The sequence below is a fragment of the Megascapheus bottae genome, chromosome 30 (genome assembly GCF_031878675.1).
Source record: "Megascapheus bottae isolate mThoBot1 chromosome 30, mThoBot2.hap1, whole genome shotgun sequence".
In the NCBI taxonomy this organism is placed as follows: Eukaryota; Metazoa; Chordata; class Mammalia; order Rodentia; family Geomyidae; genus Megascapheus; species Megascapheus bottae.
The window spans coordinates 11,329,252-11,347,381 of NC_143538.1; the positions used below are offsets into that span (position 1 = coordinate 11,329,252).

Consider the following 18,130-nt stretch of genomic DNA (forward strand, 5'->3'; position numbering starts at 1 on the left):
TTTCAACACGATGCCAAGTGAAATCCTGCAAACAACCTAAGGAAAAAAACCAAAAACTCAGGGACTTAGTGGTCTGGTTGATCTGTCTGGGTAAACAGCCAATGTGTATGTAAATATATATGTATATATATTATACATACATACACATGCACATAGACATTCTGACTATACATGTGCAGTGACTCACATATACCCACAATATACATGCGCATATGTATACATGTAAGATATGTACACATATAACATGTATGTATCTACATATATGTATGTGTAAAGTGGGAACTGGCTGTTGTTCTGTTCTGGGCTGGCTATGTCACCCAGGCTGGCCTGGATCTTGCCATCCTCTTCCTCTCTGTCCTGAGAACTGGGACTACAGGCGTGTGTTGGCACTGCAGGTGTCTTTTCCCCTTGCAAGAGAACCATCTTGGAGCCACGGCCCCATTACACACAAGGGAAAAGGCCAATTCTGGGCCCGTAGCCCTGGAATGCAGCGAATGAAGAGAGAAAGTAAGTCCATTTACCGGGGCCAAGAAGAGCAGGCGCGGGAAAGGCCAGGGTGCAGCCCTCCAGCGGCCTTCATTCCCCCCGTCAGCTCCACCCTGACCCCATCCCCGCAGGAACAGCAAAGGAAATACAGACTTCCTCCTGACCGCCGGCTGGCCAACCTGGATCGGCTGAAAACAATGCCAGCCAAACACAAACGGCAGCACCCTGGAACCCCCTGTACTGTGCCCTCAAGAGTGCCCGAATTCTGCCAAGCCCAGTCACCACAGAGGACAACAGCCCTCACGCTCTCAAGCATGTATGTGGCTTTTTCTTTTCTCTTTCCTGCTTGAGATTCTACTAAGAAAGCTCATTATCCCGAGTGGCCTGACGGTAAGCCAAGACCAGGGTAAGGAGTGCTCAGTAAACACTATCTCATTAAATCCTGGCACAAGTCATGTAGGACTGGGGCTGCTAACTTCCGATTAGAGATACAGAAAGAGAGGCTCAGAGAGGGGGGATGGGCACACTAATGGACGGAAACCATCGCAGGCAAGGGTGCAGGGGTGAGTGCAGGGCCCATTGTACCCCCAAACAGCCTTCCTGGGCAGCTCCTGATAACCATTATCCTCCGGCCACCTCTCAGCTTACCCGGCACTCTCTGCTTCAGACACAGTGCTCCTTCCAGGCCCTTTCCCAAGTCCGCCTGGGGCTGCATCCTGTTGTGGGAGTTTTACTGTGAGTCTGGTGCCCCTCAGATTCTTTTCTTGGGGTGCCCAGGGTGAAGGTGAAGCAAACCATGCCTGTGAAGCCACAGTTCACAGCACTAGATGCTCTCTGTCAAGTGGGGATCACAGCCAGAGCCGGAGTTTCCACAAGCACGCGTGGAATGGTCACAACACAGGAAACAATCCCGAGTGATTCGTAAGCAATTACCAAAGATTATAAATCACAACCTGGAATTTATCACCCACGGCCACTTGAAGAGTATGAAACAGCAGAAAATGAGATAATCATGACTAACTGAGAAAGGGTTCCCTGCAGAAATGACTGCTGAGGATAAGGAGGTACAAGGGCAGGGTGGGGGGTGTAGAACACAGAAGCCCCCCAAATCAGAGCAGGAGAGCCAAGCAGGACACAGCTACAGGACCCCTGAACAAGAGCTGTTTCTATCCGGGAACCAGGGTCTCTCACATCTCATACCAGGGGCGATGAACCCCAAAGAGGGGATTGTAGGGCCCCGGTGTGAAGCCCCTCCCTGCATTCTCAGGACAGAGAGTGTGAGAACTGCAAAGCCTTCTTAAGCCCTGAAGAAGTGAGCCCCGCACGACGTATTGCCGCCTATTAAAAGGGGACATTATGGAACAGATGCCAGTGGCTCACATCTGGAACCCCAGCAACTCAGGAGGCTGAGATGAAGATCGTGGGTCTAAGAACAGGACAAGCACACACTCGGGAGCCATCCCCTTCTCGGTCAACAGGCCAGACCCGGTAGCCTGTGCCTGCCCTTCCAGCGCCACTCACGGCAGTCCAGGCCGGACTCAGGCAGAGAAGGCAAGGCCGTGCCCAAGGACATAACAAGGAATGTTCTTTCCAGCAGGTGCTTTCTGGCTTGAAGTTCTTCTCTTCTTTTTTTCCTCTTCCTTCTCCTTCTTCTCAACTTTTCTTCCTTCCTTCCCTCCTTCCCTCCCTTCTTCATTTTTCTTTTTAGCCGAGTCCTTGGGCCTGAACTAAGAGCCTGGGCTCTCTCCCTGGGCTTTCTTTTGCCCAAAGCAAGTGCTCTACCACTTGAGCCACACCACCATTTCCAGCTTTTTCTGTGTAGTTTATTGGAGACTAGAATCTTACCAACTTTCCTGCCTGGGCTGGCTTCAAACAAAAAAAAAACCATTTTTTTTTAAACAAAGAGAAGCTTTTACTACTCTTTCCAGAGGCCTCACATCAAATTAATTAAGTGACTAAGTAGTTATTTAAGTGGTCAGGAGCACAGATTAAAATGTAAGGGAAAGGATGCTTTCGTAGCAGAATCAAATGTAATGCTGGCGGTCAATAAGTACCAGCTTAGTGATCAGGAAATAAACCAAGTAGGAGAGGCTGCAGATGATTAAGAATGGCTCAGGGAGGAGCTGTCTTCTGGTCCATGCTGGAAGGGATGGCTCCCCACCCCTGGGCAGGCCCTGCACACACTGGGCCTGGGGAGAGGCAGAAGAAGAGAGCACTCCAGGAAGAAAAGACGACAGACGCATGGTAGGCCATGCTCACACCAGGAATGGCGAGGCAGAAAATGGACATCAGACAGCATCCTATCTGGACAGCTGGGCTCAGGAGGCTGAGATCGGATGCTTGAGGTTTGAAGCCCACCTGGGCAGGAAAATCTGTGAGACTCTTATTTCCAATTAACTACCAAAAACAAAAAGCCAGAAGTAGTGCGGTGGTTCAAGTGGCAGAGTGCTAGCCTTGAGCAAAAAGGCTTAGAGACAGTGCCCAGGTCCCAGGACTGGCATAGAAACAAAACCAAACAACAGAAATGGAGGGGGAATGTTCTACCTCAATCTCCAGGATTGCCTGTAGTATTTAATATCATAACTCATGTCATTGCCTTGGAAATCATGCAGCCACCACCAAGAACTCTTTAAAGCAGATAAAATAAAAAATAGTCACAATTCCTAAAGAAGAGGAAATAAGTAAAGGAGAATTCCCCAGTGTCACCCGTGGACAAGAGTCCACGGTGGGTCATAAAGTAACACCGGCACCATATTCTCATCAGCATCTAGCACCAGTTCCCTACCACCACGGGTAAATGAAAGATCCCTGTGTGTCAGGAAGCCCGCACACAGGAAGGCTAAGCCCACTTCTCAGGACATTTCCAAGATTCCAGAAGCAAGAGCTCTAAGCCATTTCTGTCTCCCAGCCAAAATGACTCAGCTCTAGCCACTGGGGCGGGGGCTGGCCTCAGGCTACAGAAAGCAGACACCAGAAACAAGAAACCAGCCTGCAAACTTGTCCCCGTGGCAGGGGAGGAAAAAAAAATCTCCAGGCTTCAGATCAAAAAACCATCCCTCCTGCTCGGCAACAAAGAGAGACAGACCTGGGCTGACTTACTCAGGCAAGAGTAAAGTAAAAAACAAAACAAAACAAAACAAGCCTAACAAACAAACCCAAACACAGGCATGTATAAACACAGACTCCTGGAAGGCAGACAAGAAAACCACAGAGCAGCATCACCGGAGAACTTAGCCTAACAGAAAACATCATCCACACGCAGAAAAGATTCCCTTCCGCAAATCCTGGAGCCACAGGGATGAATAAAGAATATGAGTTCTAATCCAGCACCCATGTCAGATCCCTGGAATCTCACCCCTTAGTGGGCTGAGATAAGAGGACTCAAATTTGAGGCCAATCTGTGATATATAATCAAACTTTATAACTGTGTGTGTGTGTGTGTGTGTGTGTGTGTGAGAGAGAGAGAGAGAGAGAGAGAGAGAGAGAGAGAGAGAGAGAGAGAGAGAGAGAGAAATAGAGAGAGAGAGAGAGAGAGAGAGAGAGAGAGAGAGAGAGAGAATGAGTTTAATACAGGAAGAACTCAAAGGCAACATTAAAAAATAATAATAGGGCCAAGAGTATAGCCTAGTGGTAGAATGTTTGCCTACAGCATGCACGACACTAGGTTCAATTCCTCGGTACCACATATATAGAAAAAGCCCCAAATGGTGCTGTGCCTCCAATGGTAGAAAGCTAGCCTTGAGAAAGCCCAGGGACAGTGCTCAGACCCAGGAAAAAAAAAATAACAACATGGTGCCCCTAAGGGAATAAACTGAAGGCACACAACAGCATTTGAAGATAAATAAGATACCATCTGCAGAGCGAGCTGTTGGGTAATGGCTAGAGAAAGGGTAGGAAAAGTGAGAGCAGGCAAGTGGGCCAATCTGATTAAAATATCATCTATGTCCTCCTCGCTACTGGGAAGCTGAGATCTGAGGATGGCAGTTTGCAGTCAGCTTGAGCCGGAAAGTGTGCGAGAGTCTTATCTCCAAGGAACCACCAGAAAATGAGAAGTAGAGTTATTAAAGTTACAGCTTCAAGTGGGAGAGCACTGGCCTTGAGCAAATCAGCCTGGTGACAGTGACCCACATTGAACAAAAAGGGAGAGGGAGGGAGGAAGGGAGGAAGGGAGGAAGGGAGGGAGGGGGGAGAGAGAGAGAGAGAGACAGAGAGAGAGAGAGACAGAGAGAGAGAGAGAGAGAGAGAGAGAGAGAGAGAGAGAGAGAGAGAGAGAGAGAGAGAGAGAGAATGGTAAAACAATGCCATTCACTCTGGGAGTGGGAGGAGGGAGGCGGGTAAAACACTTTATTTTATGTATTTATTTTTTTTGCCAGTCCTGGGCTTGAACTCAGGGCCTGAGCTCTGTCCTTGGACTTTCTCAAGGCTAGAACTCTACCACTTGAGCCTCAGCACCACTTCTGGCTTTTTTCTATGTATGTGGTACCAAGCAATTGAACCCGGGTCTACATGCATGCTAGGCAGGCACTCTACCACTAGGCCAGGATCCTGGCCCAAGGGTAAAACACTTTCAAAGAAAGGAAAACCCTTCATGAGTGAACTGGAAAGTTCACCCTGGTGGCAGGGCTGGCTGATGTGTTGCCAGTACACTTGGTTCTTTCCCACCGTTCAGCTCCTTCCCTGCCTCTGCCACAGGGCGGTGCCACCAGCGGCACTGGCGCCAGGCAGTTCAGACTTTTCTGCTATCAGAATGATGAGCCAAACCGGCCTTTCCTTGATACATATTTGCCCAGCCCCAGGTTATTTGTTACAGCAACAGAAAACAGACGGACACACTTTGTTCCCCAGGCCTCGAAGCCAAAGGTGTGTGGAGAAAAAAATAATTACAGCACAGAAATATCCCAGTCAGACTCCAGCCTCCAGGCCACTGTCAGTCACCCCCCACCCCGCTCCAGCAGGGCCAGCTTTTGTCGCTAATCCAAACGACAGCCTTTTTCAAGAAGGCAGGGGCATGGGGGGGGGGGAGGGGGGCCGTCTCAGCCCTCTGCCAGGCCTTTCCTGGAGGAAGAGTGGAGAGGGAAGTTCCGAGAGCCTCTTCTCTCCCCGGTGTTGTAGCTGTAAACTGCATTCCCACTTTTTGTTTGGAGACATTTCCTGCCTGTGAACACAGTTCTTTCTGTGACCAGTTTTCAAGTTATCTGGAATGGATACATCTAAGGCCAAGATAAAGTGAGAAAGACGGGGGGGGGAGGGAGAGAGAGAGGGAGAGAGGGCAGCAGCTAGGTTGGATCTGACCTTCTTCCTAATTTTAGCTCAACTTGCAGGAGTCTAGTCGGCCGGTAGCTAGGAGAGAGAGGACCTGGACAGAGGTGTCGCCGTGTCCTTGGGCTAGAAGCCAGCCTGCCTCTTTGATCACCCCATGCTGGCAGCACCGTGTTCCCGAACAATCCGGTGCTCGGCCCTTGGTCACACCTCGCGACAAAACCACCACGGTGCATGCCCGGGGTTTTGATTCCTTCCAGCAGCCGCCTGGCAAACTCCCAGCCGTAGCCCTTCAACTCGGGGAGATGGAGGCACGGGCCTAGCTGTCTTTATCATGACAGGTGCCCTCTGTGTGTCTGCAGCCCCGGATTTCTAGGCTGCCCTGCTCCAGGGCAGTGCCCTGACCAACGCTGAGGACTTCATCTTCCATCTCCAAGCACGTACCCCTGAAGCCCACCGAGCCTCACCCCTACCTAACACTCCTGGCTCCACGTCCACAGAGCCTCCTCCACCCTGTACACAGACTGCACCAAATGGAAGGTTTCCAGAGGGCTCGGCCACCGCCTGGCCCGGGGCCCACGGCACTCACATGAATGAGTCACTAGTGAAAAGCTGATAAACATGTCCTGTCCCCCAGCAGGAGAGAGGACCACACCTCACCCCGCTCCACATTTCTCACACTTGTCAAATTTAATTAGTTTGGCAGAGGCCAACCTGAGGTGCATGCATGTATGTGCCAGTCCTAGGGCCTGAACACAGGGCCTAACTCAAGGGTGGTAGTCTACCCCTTGAGCCACAACTCCACTTTTGACTTTTGAGAGTGTTGGAAGGTGCCTGCCTGGGCTGGCTGAGAACTCTGGTCCTCAGATCTCAGCCTCCTTAGTAGCTAGGGTTACAGGCTTGGGACAACAGCACGTGGCATGTGTTCTGTTTGTTATTCTAAACGAGAATCCTATCCCACCCTGGATCCCTGGTTCAGCAATGCTGGTTTGGTCACATGGCTGTTGGACCCTGGGCAAATTGAAGAGCAGCCCGCAGAAGGGAGAGAGAAAAGCCTTTGCAGCCTCTGTGAATCTCACAGGACTTCGGCAAAGGGAGGAAAAAGGGAAATCTTAGCTTCTGCTAAAGAAACCAGCATGGGGCTGGGAGTTTGGCCTAGTGGTTAAAGTGCTTGCCTAGCATGCATGAAGACCCGGGTTCGATTCCTCGGTACCACATACATAGAAAAAAGCCAGAAATGGTGCTGAGGCTCAAGGGCTAGAGCTCTAGCCTTGAGAAAGTCCAAGGACAGTGCTCAGGCCCTGAGCTCAAGCCCACGACTGGCAAAAAAAAAAAAAAAAAAAAAGAAACCAGCATGAACTAGGAGTTAAGATCTCCTAGCTAACACATTTGGGCCCAGCCAGGCGGAATGGCTGAGACCGGTAATCTCAGCCACTCAGAAGGCTGAGGTGGGGAGAATCAGAGTTGGAGTCTAGCCCGAGGACCAGGTGTTTGAGGTTGTCCCATCTCAATAGAAAAAGTGTGTTTGACAATGCATCTGTCAGCTCAGCTATGGCAGGAAAGGCAAAATGGGGAGGGGCAAGCCCCTCAAAGTTAAAAAGTGAGGCCCACTCTCAATAAAACTAACTGGAGGAGAAAGGAATGGAGGTGTGCCCGCCTCACACATGTGGAGAGGTCACTTCGCAGGGCACTGTGCGTGGGCCTGCATCTGGACAGCGACAACTCCCATGTGATGGACGTCACGGAATTTTCCATTCATGTAGCCCTGAGAAAGTTTCAGGCTCCGGATTTTGGGGTTAAATTTAAATTTATTGAGTTATTTTTAATCACAACTGCCCAGAATGTAACAATTGTCCCCACTTGCTGACTGTGTGCCTGCTTACACCTGCACTCCTGGGTTCTGCACATTTGGGTGTTAATTCTGTGCCCTGATTTTCACCTCTAATGAAACAGGAAATTCGGAGGCTTTTACAAAGTTGCATGATGGCTCTTTCCTATCTCAGTGGGTGTGGTCCTGGAAAATCCCTCGGATAGCAAAATCTGCAAAGGTTCAAATAAGCATAAGGTGCTGGCATTTATCCCCAACACCATAAAGAGAAAAACCAAACAGTATATTGTGTTCTGTGTGTGTGTGTGTGTGTGTTGGTCCTGGCGTGTGAACTCAGGGTCTGGCCTCTATCCCTGAGTTTCATTTTGTTCAAGGCTAGTGCTTTACCACTTGAGCCACACTGTCATTCTGGCTTTTTCTGAGTAATTAATGACAAATAAGAGTCTCAAGGACTTTCTTGCCTGGGCTGGCTTCGAACCTTGATCCTCAGATCTCAGCCTTTGGAGTAGCCAGGACTGCAGGTTAGGGTTAAGGTGGGAGCCACCAGCACCTGGCCAGAAACAAAACGGAGTTTTGGGTTTTTAAATGTGTGTGTGCGTGCACACACACACACACACACACACACACACACACACACATTCTAGACTACAGTTTAAACTCTGGGCCTCACACAACCTGTTTTCCACCTCTTAGAACTATACTGTTGACATGGGTCACAATCAACAACGCAGGATTCCCAGAGAGCCACTGAAAGGCTCAAGCAATCTGTAACAGCTATCCAGACAAGCAGGCTCTCTGCTTACCTTGAGGCCTGGAGCTTCCACAGGCCGAGAAGGCGGTGCCCTGGAGGGGAAAGGGGAGTGGCCAGGTGGCAATAGAGATGGACTGTGCTTCCAACAACTCTGCAGAGATGAACGATCCTCCATCATTCCTGACCAGGCAGGCTGAATCCCAGCAACCATCCTTCCACAGAAAACCACATGGGGCCCCAGGGGGCTCCAGAGCTTGGGACTTCCTGAGGGGAATCCTGAGCACAGGAAACACGCGCTCTTCAGGTGCAGCGTTTCTGTGTCTGCGCAATCCGCGGAGGGCAGCTCTCCAATCCCAGCTCTGCTTGTAGTCAACAGTCATTTCTCATTTGAACCAACAGGGGATAGGAGAGAGCAAAACCCCACGGTGACAGAAGGCACACCCCTGTTTTCCTCAAGCTTTTTCTGAAGGCCAGGTACAGGGATGGGGGAGGTAACAGTCATTATTTCCCAATACTCATATATTGGGAAACACCACTGAACCAGGTGCAGAAGTGAAGGTAAAACAACAGGCAGCAGCCGGGCACTGGTGGCTCGTGCCTATAATCCTAGCTACTTGGGAGGCTGAGATCTGAGGATCACAGTTCAAAGCCAGCCTGGGAAGGAAAGTCTGTGAGATTCTTATCTCCAATGAACTGCCAGAAAACCAGAGGTGGCTCAAAGTGGTAGCACTAGCCTTGAGCCAAAAAGTTCAGGGTCAGCACCCAGGCCCACAGTTCAAGCCCCGGTATTGCAGAAAAAAAGAAAGAAAAGCCATCTAGAAAACAAAAACCAAAACCTTGTTTACCTTCTCAGGCTTTCTGTGTGGCTGCTCTTCTGCTCCATCTCACTCTCCAGGGGGAGCACCTTACAGGGTTCTCTCCCACATACACCCCGGGAAGCCTGGGCGGGCCTGGACATAAACCACAATGGTGCAGAGCTACCCAGAATTCCCGAGGGCAACCATGCCAATTGGGTTTATCATCCAGGGATTCCCAAGTTCCCAAGAGCAACTCCTTTAATATACTCATGCCCACCAGGACACAGCACACAGCCACTGAGGGACTGACTGTCCAGCAAGCACAAGTCCTAGTTCAAACCCAGTATGGTGGGCAAGCAGGAAGAAAAGAAGGAGGGTGGAAGGAGAGAGGGTGGGGGAAGAAGGGAAAGTGAGAAGGGGAAAGAAAGGAAGGAAAAGATTACTCTATTTATAATAAGTACACACCCAGAAACAGCAACTGGAATTTATCTTATTTCATGGTTTTCAAAAATTTTTTGTGGGCCAGGAGTTTGGCCTAGTGGTTAAAGTGCTTGCCTAGCATGCACAAAGACCTGGGTTTGATTCCTCGAGCACCACATACATAGAAAAAAGCTGGAAGTGGTGCTGTGGCTCAAGGGTAGAGCTCGAGCCTTGAGAAAGTCCAAGGACTTTTCACAGAGCAGGCCAGGGAAGGGACTTGAGGATCCCAGGCCTTCCGACATCTCTACCTGGGAATTTAAATCATTTAACCTGAGGTTTTCATCACTGAGGAGTAAGCCTTCTCACGAAGACACACAACTCTTGGAATTCATGAAATACGAGGGTCTATGAGCCACATCAAGTTCTCTTCTCCAAAGAAGCCAGGTCAGAAACCCCATTCTTTTTCCTCCCTTACTTATGACCAATGTTGTGGATAAAACACACAGGCACAGGAAATTAAAAGAAAAAGAAAGACAGACAAGGGTCCAGAGAAATCTTTCTGTGGGGTTGGATGAGCGGAGGCATTTCTGTGGGGGTCAAAAAAACAACATGGCAGACCTGCCTCAGAAGAGCCTGGATTCTCAGTCTACCTGGAGGCCACACACGGCCAAACCCCCAGTGCGGGCGAGGCACCCTGGCTCCCCAAGAGGGTGAGATCTGAGAATCACAGCCCAGAGCCAACCCAGGCAGATCCATCCTCAAAACCCTTCATCTTCCGTGAGCCAGCAAAATGGCAGCAGTGGAGGTGTGGTCCAGTGGTTGCATACGGGGGCCTTGAACAGAAAAAGCTAAGTGAGCATGCAAGGACCTGAGTTCAAGCCCCTGTGCCAGCACAAATGAAAACAACAAAGAAGTTCAGCATATAGTATAGTGTGTGTGCAACCCAATACACAGCTCTGCAAATACACACATACACACAGGGGCTGGAGGAGCATGGCTAGGAGAATGATCCATTTATGGGGCACACGCAGCCTTCTACATCAGTCTATGCAATACCTCATATCCAGACCCGTGAACTGCGAGAAGCCAGTCCTTATCAATGCAGAGCCGCCCCCTCCCCACCAAGTTTGTCATGAGAGATGCAAACGGAATGCTGAGATGTTGTGTGGAGTTGCACCAGCCTGTCCAATGCCACCCAGGGACTGCAGAAGTGGAAGCTCAGGCCGCGTGACAGGGACAAGGTGACAGCAGGCCACTGGGACAGCACTCACAGCAGTTGCAAATGTAAGGCAGAGCCATGGTGGACAGGGCAGGGTGAACTCTCCTTGGGAGAAGAGTTGGGGAGATTCAAGGATGAGCTTGTGTGCGCACATCACAATTAGCCACAGTAAATTCAGATTCTTCTCCTCTTAGGACACTCAAACAATGCCCCCAAAGAAACCAGCCTGCAGCCACAAGGAGGGTAGAGAAGATTTCTTTCTTCAGTGACTTTTGAACAAATATGAGCCTATAAAAATAATCTGATTAAGTAAAATACAGTTCCCTTGGTCATCCTACCAACTTGACAAGGGCTTTAAAAGGGACTCTGAGTTGACTGTTTCTGGGTAATATTCCTAAAAACCCAGGATGCTTTACTTGTGTGCTGGTACGAGGACTTGAAGCTTAAACTCAGGGGCCTGGGTTTTTTTTTCCCCCCTCAAAGCTAGCTCTGTAAAGCCACAGCTCTACTTCCCACTTTTCAGTGGCTAACTGGAGAAAAGAACCACAGGACTCTCCTCCCCCAGGCTGGCCTCAAACCATGATCCTCAGAGCTCAGCCTCCTGAGTGGCTAGGATTACAGGCGTGAGCCACTGGCGTCCAGCAACATTCGATGCTTCTCGAGGAAAGAAAACCGGAAGAACCATGTCAGCGGCTTTACCACAGTCACAAACTACCAATCCACCTGGTGTCCTTTAACCTAAAAATAAGTGACTTCAAAGCAATACGATCAAAGCTTGTGAACCACATTCAGTCATCTATGTCCCTAATCTGTCCCCTCCCCCCCAACCTTCGGGCCATTTCTGCATGACCTGGACTAAAGCAATGCCCACCTCTGCCTCCTAGGAGCTCGCTGGAGCCTCAACCAGGAAACCAGAGAAGCCCCACTTCCAGTTCCACCCAGATGAAGCACAAACATGTTGGTATGTAAGGCAGAGTTGCCTGTGGTTTTAATTTCCTGTACGCATCCTTATCTCCTCTGAGTGCTCTGTAATTTGATAATATCACAAACCCTTCTGGGCAGGGCCTTCCATTGGTGGCAGAGCTAGGAACTCCTCGGGGGGCCTCTGAAAAACACCCACAGAGTATGCACACAACACGATTGTTCTCTCCCTGTGCCCCCACTGTGCGGTCCGAGACTAAGGCAGAAGCTTCTGTCCTTGCAAAGACTCAACTACTAAACTCACCTCACAGCCTGCTCTGTCCCTCTCTGTGGCTATCCAGCAAAGCAGGCTGCTCTTTTAGGTGAAAATAATGAATGGCCTGGTGAGCCAGGCAGCTAAATTAATATTCTCATAACGGGTGATTTAGCTGTAAGCTACCTGGGACCATCACCGATTTCACAACTCACAGCTCACCCAGGGTTGTCCTCTCAGCACTGAGTCTCGCTGTTACCATCCAGGCCCTTCTACTTTCTTCTGTAGCCCCTGCCACCCAGGCAAGAATCACTGCACATCTGTGACCCAGTCCAGCCATTGGTGACCTTCCCTGGGCAGGTTTGTAAGCACGTGCATGCACACACACACACACACACACACACACACACGTCCTACTTTCCCAAGTGGCTTCTCAAATCCCAGGCAACTTCCTGCCTCCGTGGCGCAGTGTGGGAACTCACAGCAGTGTCACAGAGGGCACGCTGAGGACACTGGGAAAAGCCAAAGTCTTTTCCGAAAGGGGCGAGGAGGAGGAGAAGACAGAATAAAATTTCCCAACCTTAAGAAAAGGAAAAGGCAACTCTGGCAACTGCCTGGAGTTGCACAGAAATGCCAGTGGGTCTTGGATTTGTGACCAGCCTCCTCTCTGTCCATGGAAGGTAACACCTACGAGACACGCGGGGCATGCCTTCATCAAATCCACATCATCGGAGGGGCAGGCTGGTGGATCATGCCAAGCGCTCTGGCTGGCTGTGTCACACATGCACACATGCCCTGCATGGGGGAGAGGGGAGGGGAGGGGAGGGGGGCTGGATCTCAGGGCTCCTAGCAAAGCCACAGTGAGTTAGAGGGAAGGGAATCCCCTGCCCTGGCCTCTCACAACTCCCTCAAGGCTGAAGGAAGATGCAGCAGATTTGTTCTTTCCAATCCCACCCCCCGCCCCCTGCCCCAAATGACAGACCAAGAGAAACCTGCAGAGTAGCTCAGAGCAGGCTAACCATGTTGACCCTAGGCAGGCCAGTTATTTATTTTCATGATTTCAAGATAGCAAGGAAAAGGCCAAGGGCAGGACAGGAACACAGAGCCCTGTCAACCTGCACTCAGAGTGAGGCCTGTCCGTCTTCTCTAGGGCCTCCATTGCCAGACACCTGTTGGGCTCCTGTCCTCCCCCCCACCCCAGTCAGGCTTTCCTATTGGTAAAGGCCAAAAGTGCCAGGACAATGCCACTCTCCCAGGATGAAAGCCCACCTCCCCTGTCCCCAGGCCAGGCCTAATCTCCACTAGAGTTACACTGGAGGCAGCTGTTACTGTACTAAGCCCCGGCTTCCACCCGGAGCCTACTATCCAGAAGCGCACATGGACGGCAGAAATGTACGTCTTAGCAACCTATGTACCTTTCTCAGTTTTTAGTTTTTCTTTTGTGCCAGTACTAGAGCTTGAACTCAGGGCCTGACAACTCTCCCTCTTGTGCTCTGACCACTTGAGTGAGGAATGCTCCACTCCAGTCTTTTTTATTGGCTACTTGGTGATAAGAGTCTCACGGACTTCCCCGCCCCGGCTGGCTTTAAAACTGTGATCCTCAGATCTCAAGGCTCCTGAACAGCTAGGGGTATCAAGCGGGAGCTGCGGGCACCTGGCATCCCTTAGTTAGGAAGCTCCAAACAGCTGTTCCCAGAACAGTTCCTGTCCCAGACCCTGCCGGTAACGATGGACACGAGTGGATGAAAAACCAGTGACTTCATCACACAGGACACAAAATGTACTTCTGGCATCAGGCTTCACATGCCCAGGAGAGAAGGGTTGTGTACCACACACACGGTGGAGCCCCCGGGGAACAGACCTGAACAGTGTGCAAGCACAGAACTGATACCCAACACCAACAACCGCTGACAGACTCTCCTCCCTAAATGAAACAGGGGGCTCGGAAGATGGATGGGCAAAGAGAGGATGCATCCACGCCTCCGGCCCTGACCCACAGGGACGCCGGGAGGGCAGGAGGAGCTGACGACACCTGAAAACATCAGGCAGGCGGGGCTCTGCCTCCAGGTATGAGGTTCCAAGAAATGACACGCTGTCCCCCGCCACCGAACTTGCTTAGTGACACCCCAAGGTGTCTGCCATTTGATTCTGGTTTCGGGTCAGCAGCCAGGCGAAGGCTGCTGTCAGTTCCTGGGGAGCCGGGTCTGGCTGGGGGCTCACCCAGGGGTCCCCCCGAACCGGGCGGGTGACAGCCACCAGGCGGGTCAGGTCCTGTGCCATGCTGAGTCACCGCCAGCTCTTCCCTGGGGACACGGGGTGGGGAACCGAGCTCTGAAGAGTGGGGAGCGAGAAGTGCACAAACTCCCAGCTGCTCTCAGAGGCGGCTGCAACTTTACGGCAGGTGCCCAGGGATGGGGGGTGGGGGGGAGCGGCTTCCCCCACCCGACCTGGCAGCCCTGGCCTGGGACTCTGAGCTTCCGAACCTCCCTCTCCCCTGGCCCTGGGCAGGAAAGGATGCAGACGGGACTCGAGGACGCAGGGATGGTAAACTAGCATTTCTCCCCCACGTGCGGGGGTCATCTGGAAAATGAACCCCAAACCCACCATGCCTCTCCTGCCCAAGGAAGCCACGGAATTCACCATCTGGCTGCGCTTTCCGGACCTGCCCCCCCGGCCGCCCCGGCCGCCCCGGCCCAGGGCACACCGCCCCTCCACGCCCCGCCCGAATCCGCCCACCCGGCCGCGCGTCCGCGCCCCTCGCCCTCCCCGGACCCCCGCAGGGCCCCCGCCCCGTGCCGGCCGAGTTGTCGGCGGGACTCACCAGGTAGGCGCCCACCGTGCCCTGCGCCAGCATCAGGGCGCACTCGGACACCAGGAAGATCTTGATGTTGGAGAAGCACGACGCCTGCTTGTTCTTCTTGTTCCGCTGCGCCTCGTCCGCCTGCAGCTCGCCGCTCCGCCCGCCGCCCGCCGCGACCCCCGGCTTCTTCTTCCCCAGCATCCTTCCGCCCGTTCCGGCCTGGCCCCGGTGTCCGGGACGCCGCCGCCGCCGCCCGCCGCCCGCCCGGGCCCGCGGCCCGGAGGCTGCGCGTCGTCCCCGGCCTGGGCCCGCGGCGGCCGCCGGTGTCCTGCCGGGGGTCTGGGGAGGTGACAGGCACCGCGCCCGGCCGCCCGCACCGCCGCGACCGCCGCGATCGCCGCGATCGCCCCCTTCCCCCGCCCCCTCCGCCCTCCCCGCCCTCCCCGCGCCGCGCCTCCTCCTCCGGCTCGGGCTGTGCCAATCACAGGGGCGCCTCGCGCCGCCCGCGGACGCCCGCTGCCGCCATCGCCCGCCGCCCGCCGGGCCCGGCACCCCCGCCGGCCCGCGCCGCTCCGGGCGAGCCGAGCGCCCCGGGAGGCGGAGCGCACGCGCGCGGGGCGGGGGCGCCAGGCTGGGGGCGCCGGGTCCGGGACGGACGCGGAGAACCCGGAGAGGTCGGGGAAGGTCGGGGGGGTCTCAGGGTGGGGGACGCGTGGGGAGGGCGAGGACGGCACGCCCGGCCACCAGGCGGCACTGCGGCCGGGGGCGCGGGGCCCCCCCGAGTGCCCGGGCGGGGATCGATCTCGTGGCCGGGCGCCGCCGGCACGCTAGGCCCCGAGAGACGTGGGCGCTTTCCCGGAGCAGGCACGCGCCTCCCCCGCGCCCGGGGCTGGCGTTCCTGGGGACCGATGCTGGGCCCCGGGGCGGTGCCGGAGGTCAGAGCCCACCCCGGCCGCCGGGCGCGGACGCCCCGCGGAGGGCCCGAATCCAGGCCCCCGCCGGCGGGAAGCGGCGAGCCGCAGGCCGGCCTGCGCCCCGGGGCCAGCCATCTTCTGTTTCCAGCCTCACCCCGCCCTCGGCCCCGGCGGAGAAAGTGCACGGGTCCCTGCAAACCCTCGGCGCTCCCCGCCCCGGCGCCCGCGGGAGAGGAGAGCGCGGTGTGGGCGACCCGGTGAGCCGGGCCGGGCCCTGGGGCGGCCGGGCCCTGGGGCTGCCGACCTCTCCCTTGCTTCCTGCGTCCTCCCCCTCCTCCCCAAAGTCTAGGCCACCTCCTGACTCTCTTGCGTCCCCCCCCTCACACACACAGGGGCCGTTTCCATGTCCCGCACTCGTTCGCACGGCCACTTCTGCACAAGTCTAACCATTAGGATCCTATCGGCCCCTTCACCCTCATCCCTGTCACTTGCCAGGCGAGCCGGTGGAGCTCTGCTCCGGCCTGGTCACCACCCCTCCGCCTGGTCACCCCCTCCAGCTTGGACCCCACCCCCAGGCCTGGATCCCCTCCCCAGGCCTGGACCCCCTCCCCGGGCCTGGACCCCACCCCCAGCCTGGACACCCCCCCTGCCTGGACAACCCCCAGGCCTGGACACCTGGACACCCCCTCCCCATCCTGGATAACACTCCCCCCCACCTGGACACTCCCCCCCCCCGCCCCCCCTGGTCACTGCCCCCCCTACACTCCCCCCCCCCCCCCCCCCCCCCCGCCTGGACAAACCCCCTCTCCCAGCCTGGTCATCCCCCTCCTCTGGCCTGGACCCCCCCCAGCCTGGTCTCCCCCCCCCCCCCCGCACCCCCCACCTGGACACCCCCTCCCCCCCTGGTCACCCCCTCCCCCACCTGGACAACCCCACCCCCCCTCCCCACCTGGACACCCCCGGGGCCTGATCATCCCCCCACAGCCTGGACACCACCCGGCCTGGACACCCCCCACCCCACGCCCCCTCCCTCTGGGGAGGGCGTGCCTGAGGCCTGGCTGGCTGGCCCCCATCAGGTCTCCTTTGCGCACGTGGTTGAAGCACAAGGAAGGCTGCCCTGCCAGGCCAGTCCTGAAACACCCCAGCTTCAAACTCAGGGCGCCAAGGGCCCATCAGGCCTCTTCAAGGACACACTCTGAGCCATGGCCCCCGTTCATTGTCGGTCTAGGAGCCCAGGCATTACTGGTAGCTTGTCTCAGGGAAGTGTAGTTATCAGACCCCAATCACACAGCTAAGCAGGAGGGGACTTAAATATATACATAGATGTGTATCCACGAATATACATGTTCAAATTCACTATGATTACAGACATATTATGTCTAGTATATGTAATATGTGTGGTAGTATGCTGCAGATACAGTATTTTATTATATATTACACGCTATGGTATATATTATTATATAGTATATATGATATTCTATGTTGTGGATCATGTATATACAGATATAATTTATACAGAACATGTATATATAATATACACATATAATTGTAGTGTGGGGTTTTGAACTCAGAGACTCAAGCACTCTACCACTTGACTCAGCCCCTACCTTTCTGTGCTTTTGTTGGTTTTCTGGTGTCATCTCACATTTGTCCAAGGCCCATCTCGACTGGGTCTTCCTACCCCCTCCTCAGCGCTGGCTGGGATGGTAGTTCTGTCCGCCCCACTCATCTTGGTTTGGGGATTGAGTCTTACAAGCCACCTTCTCCCAGATGACCTTGGCTGGTGGTCCTATTTCTGTCTCTGCAATCTGAGGCTAGAGAGACACTTGAGGGGCTGAAGCCCACCACAGTCTCAAGGGGGTGGTCCTGACAGCTACCTTGCAGACATCTGGACGCTGGCCCAGGCCCAGCTCCTCTAGTGGTGAGAGGCCTGGCTCGTGGAAATCCTTTCCAATTAGGTTTTTTTTTTTTTTTTTTTTACTTTCTTTTCCGGATACAACCTGGCTTTTCCAAATTAGATGGAAATATGCTTATGGCTGTGTAAACTCTTCCTTTATTGGCTGCAAACACTGAGAAGCGATGTCCTGTTCAAATCTGGTGTAGGATAATGTGGGAAGATAAACTGACTTTCTATCTCTAAAATAATCAACAAATTGGTAGGTATGTGCTTACCGACTGGGATCTGTGGAGTTTTTCTCTCCACTTGAGAAAGGGTCGTCAATCAATTTCTGTAGGGATAAAATGGGTTCATTTCATGATTATACAAAAAAAAAAGCAAGTGACAGTTTGCTGTACCATCACAGAAAGTAGTAAGATCCCCATTATCCCCCCCACCTGCCCAGCGTTTAATCCAACACAGTGAGAAACTGTTCAAGTAATTCACATGAGCCACCTTTTTGCCATCTTCAGTTTCGTTCACAGGCAAATAAATGCATGTGTTAAAAAGGGAAGGATACACCCATAAAGTAATTTATATATAGTA

At 53.6% G+C, this 18,130-nt stretch overlaps 1 protein-coding gene across 6 annotated transcripts in view; it reads right to left on the reverse strand.

Moving 5' to 3' along the window:
- Positions 1–15,099, reverse strand: part of Slco3a1 (solute carrier organic anion transporter family member 3A1) — a 76,412-nt gene extending 61,313 nt beyond the window's left edge. For 3 of the 6 annotated variants that reach the window (XR_016533206.1, XM_090321735.1, XM_090321736.1), the window contains exon 1: positions 14,756–15,096. Coding sequence is in view for 4 of the 6 variants with exons in the window: in XM_090321735.1 (XP_090177861.1) it covers positions 14,756–14,935 (180 nt within the window). In the remaining 2 variants the exon portion in view is untranslated. Of the gene's footprint in view, positions 1–8,376; positions 8,598–14,755 lie in introns of those variants that run through there. The other 3 variants (XR_016533207.1, XM_090321733.1, XM_090321734.1) reach the window with 3 other exon arrangements.
- Between the last annotated feature and the right edge of the window lie 3,031 nt (positions 15,100–18,130).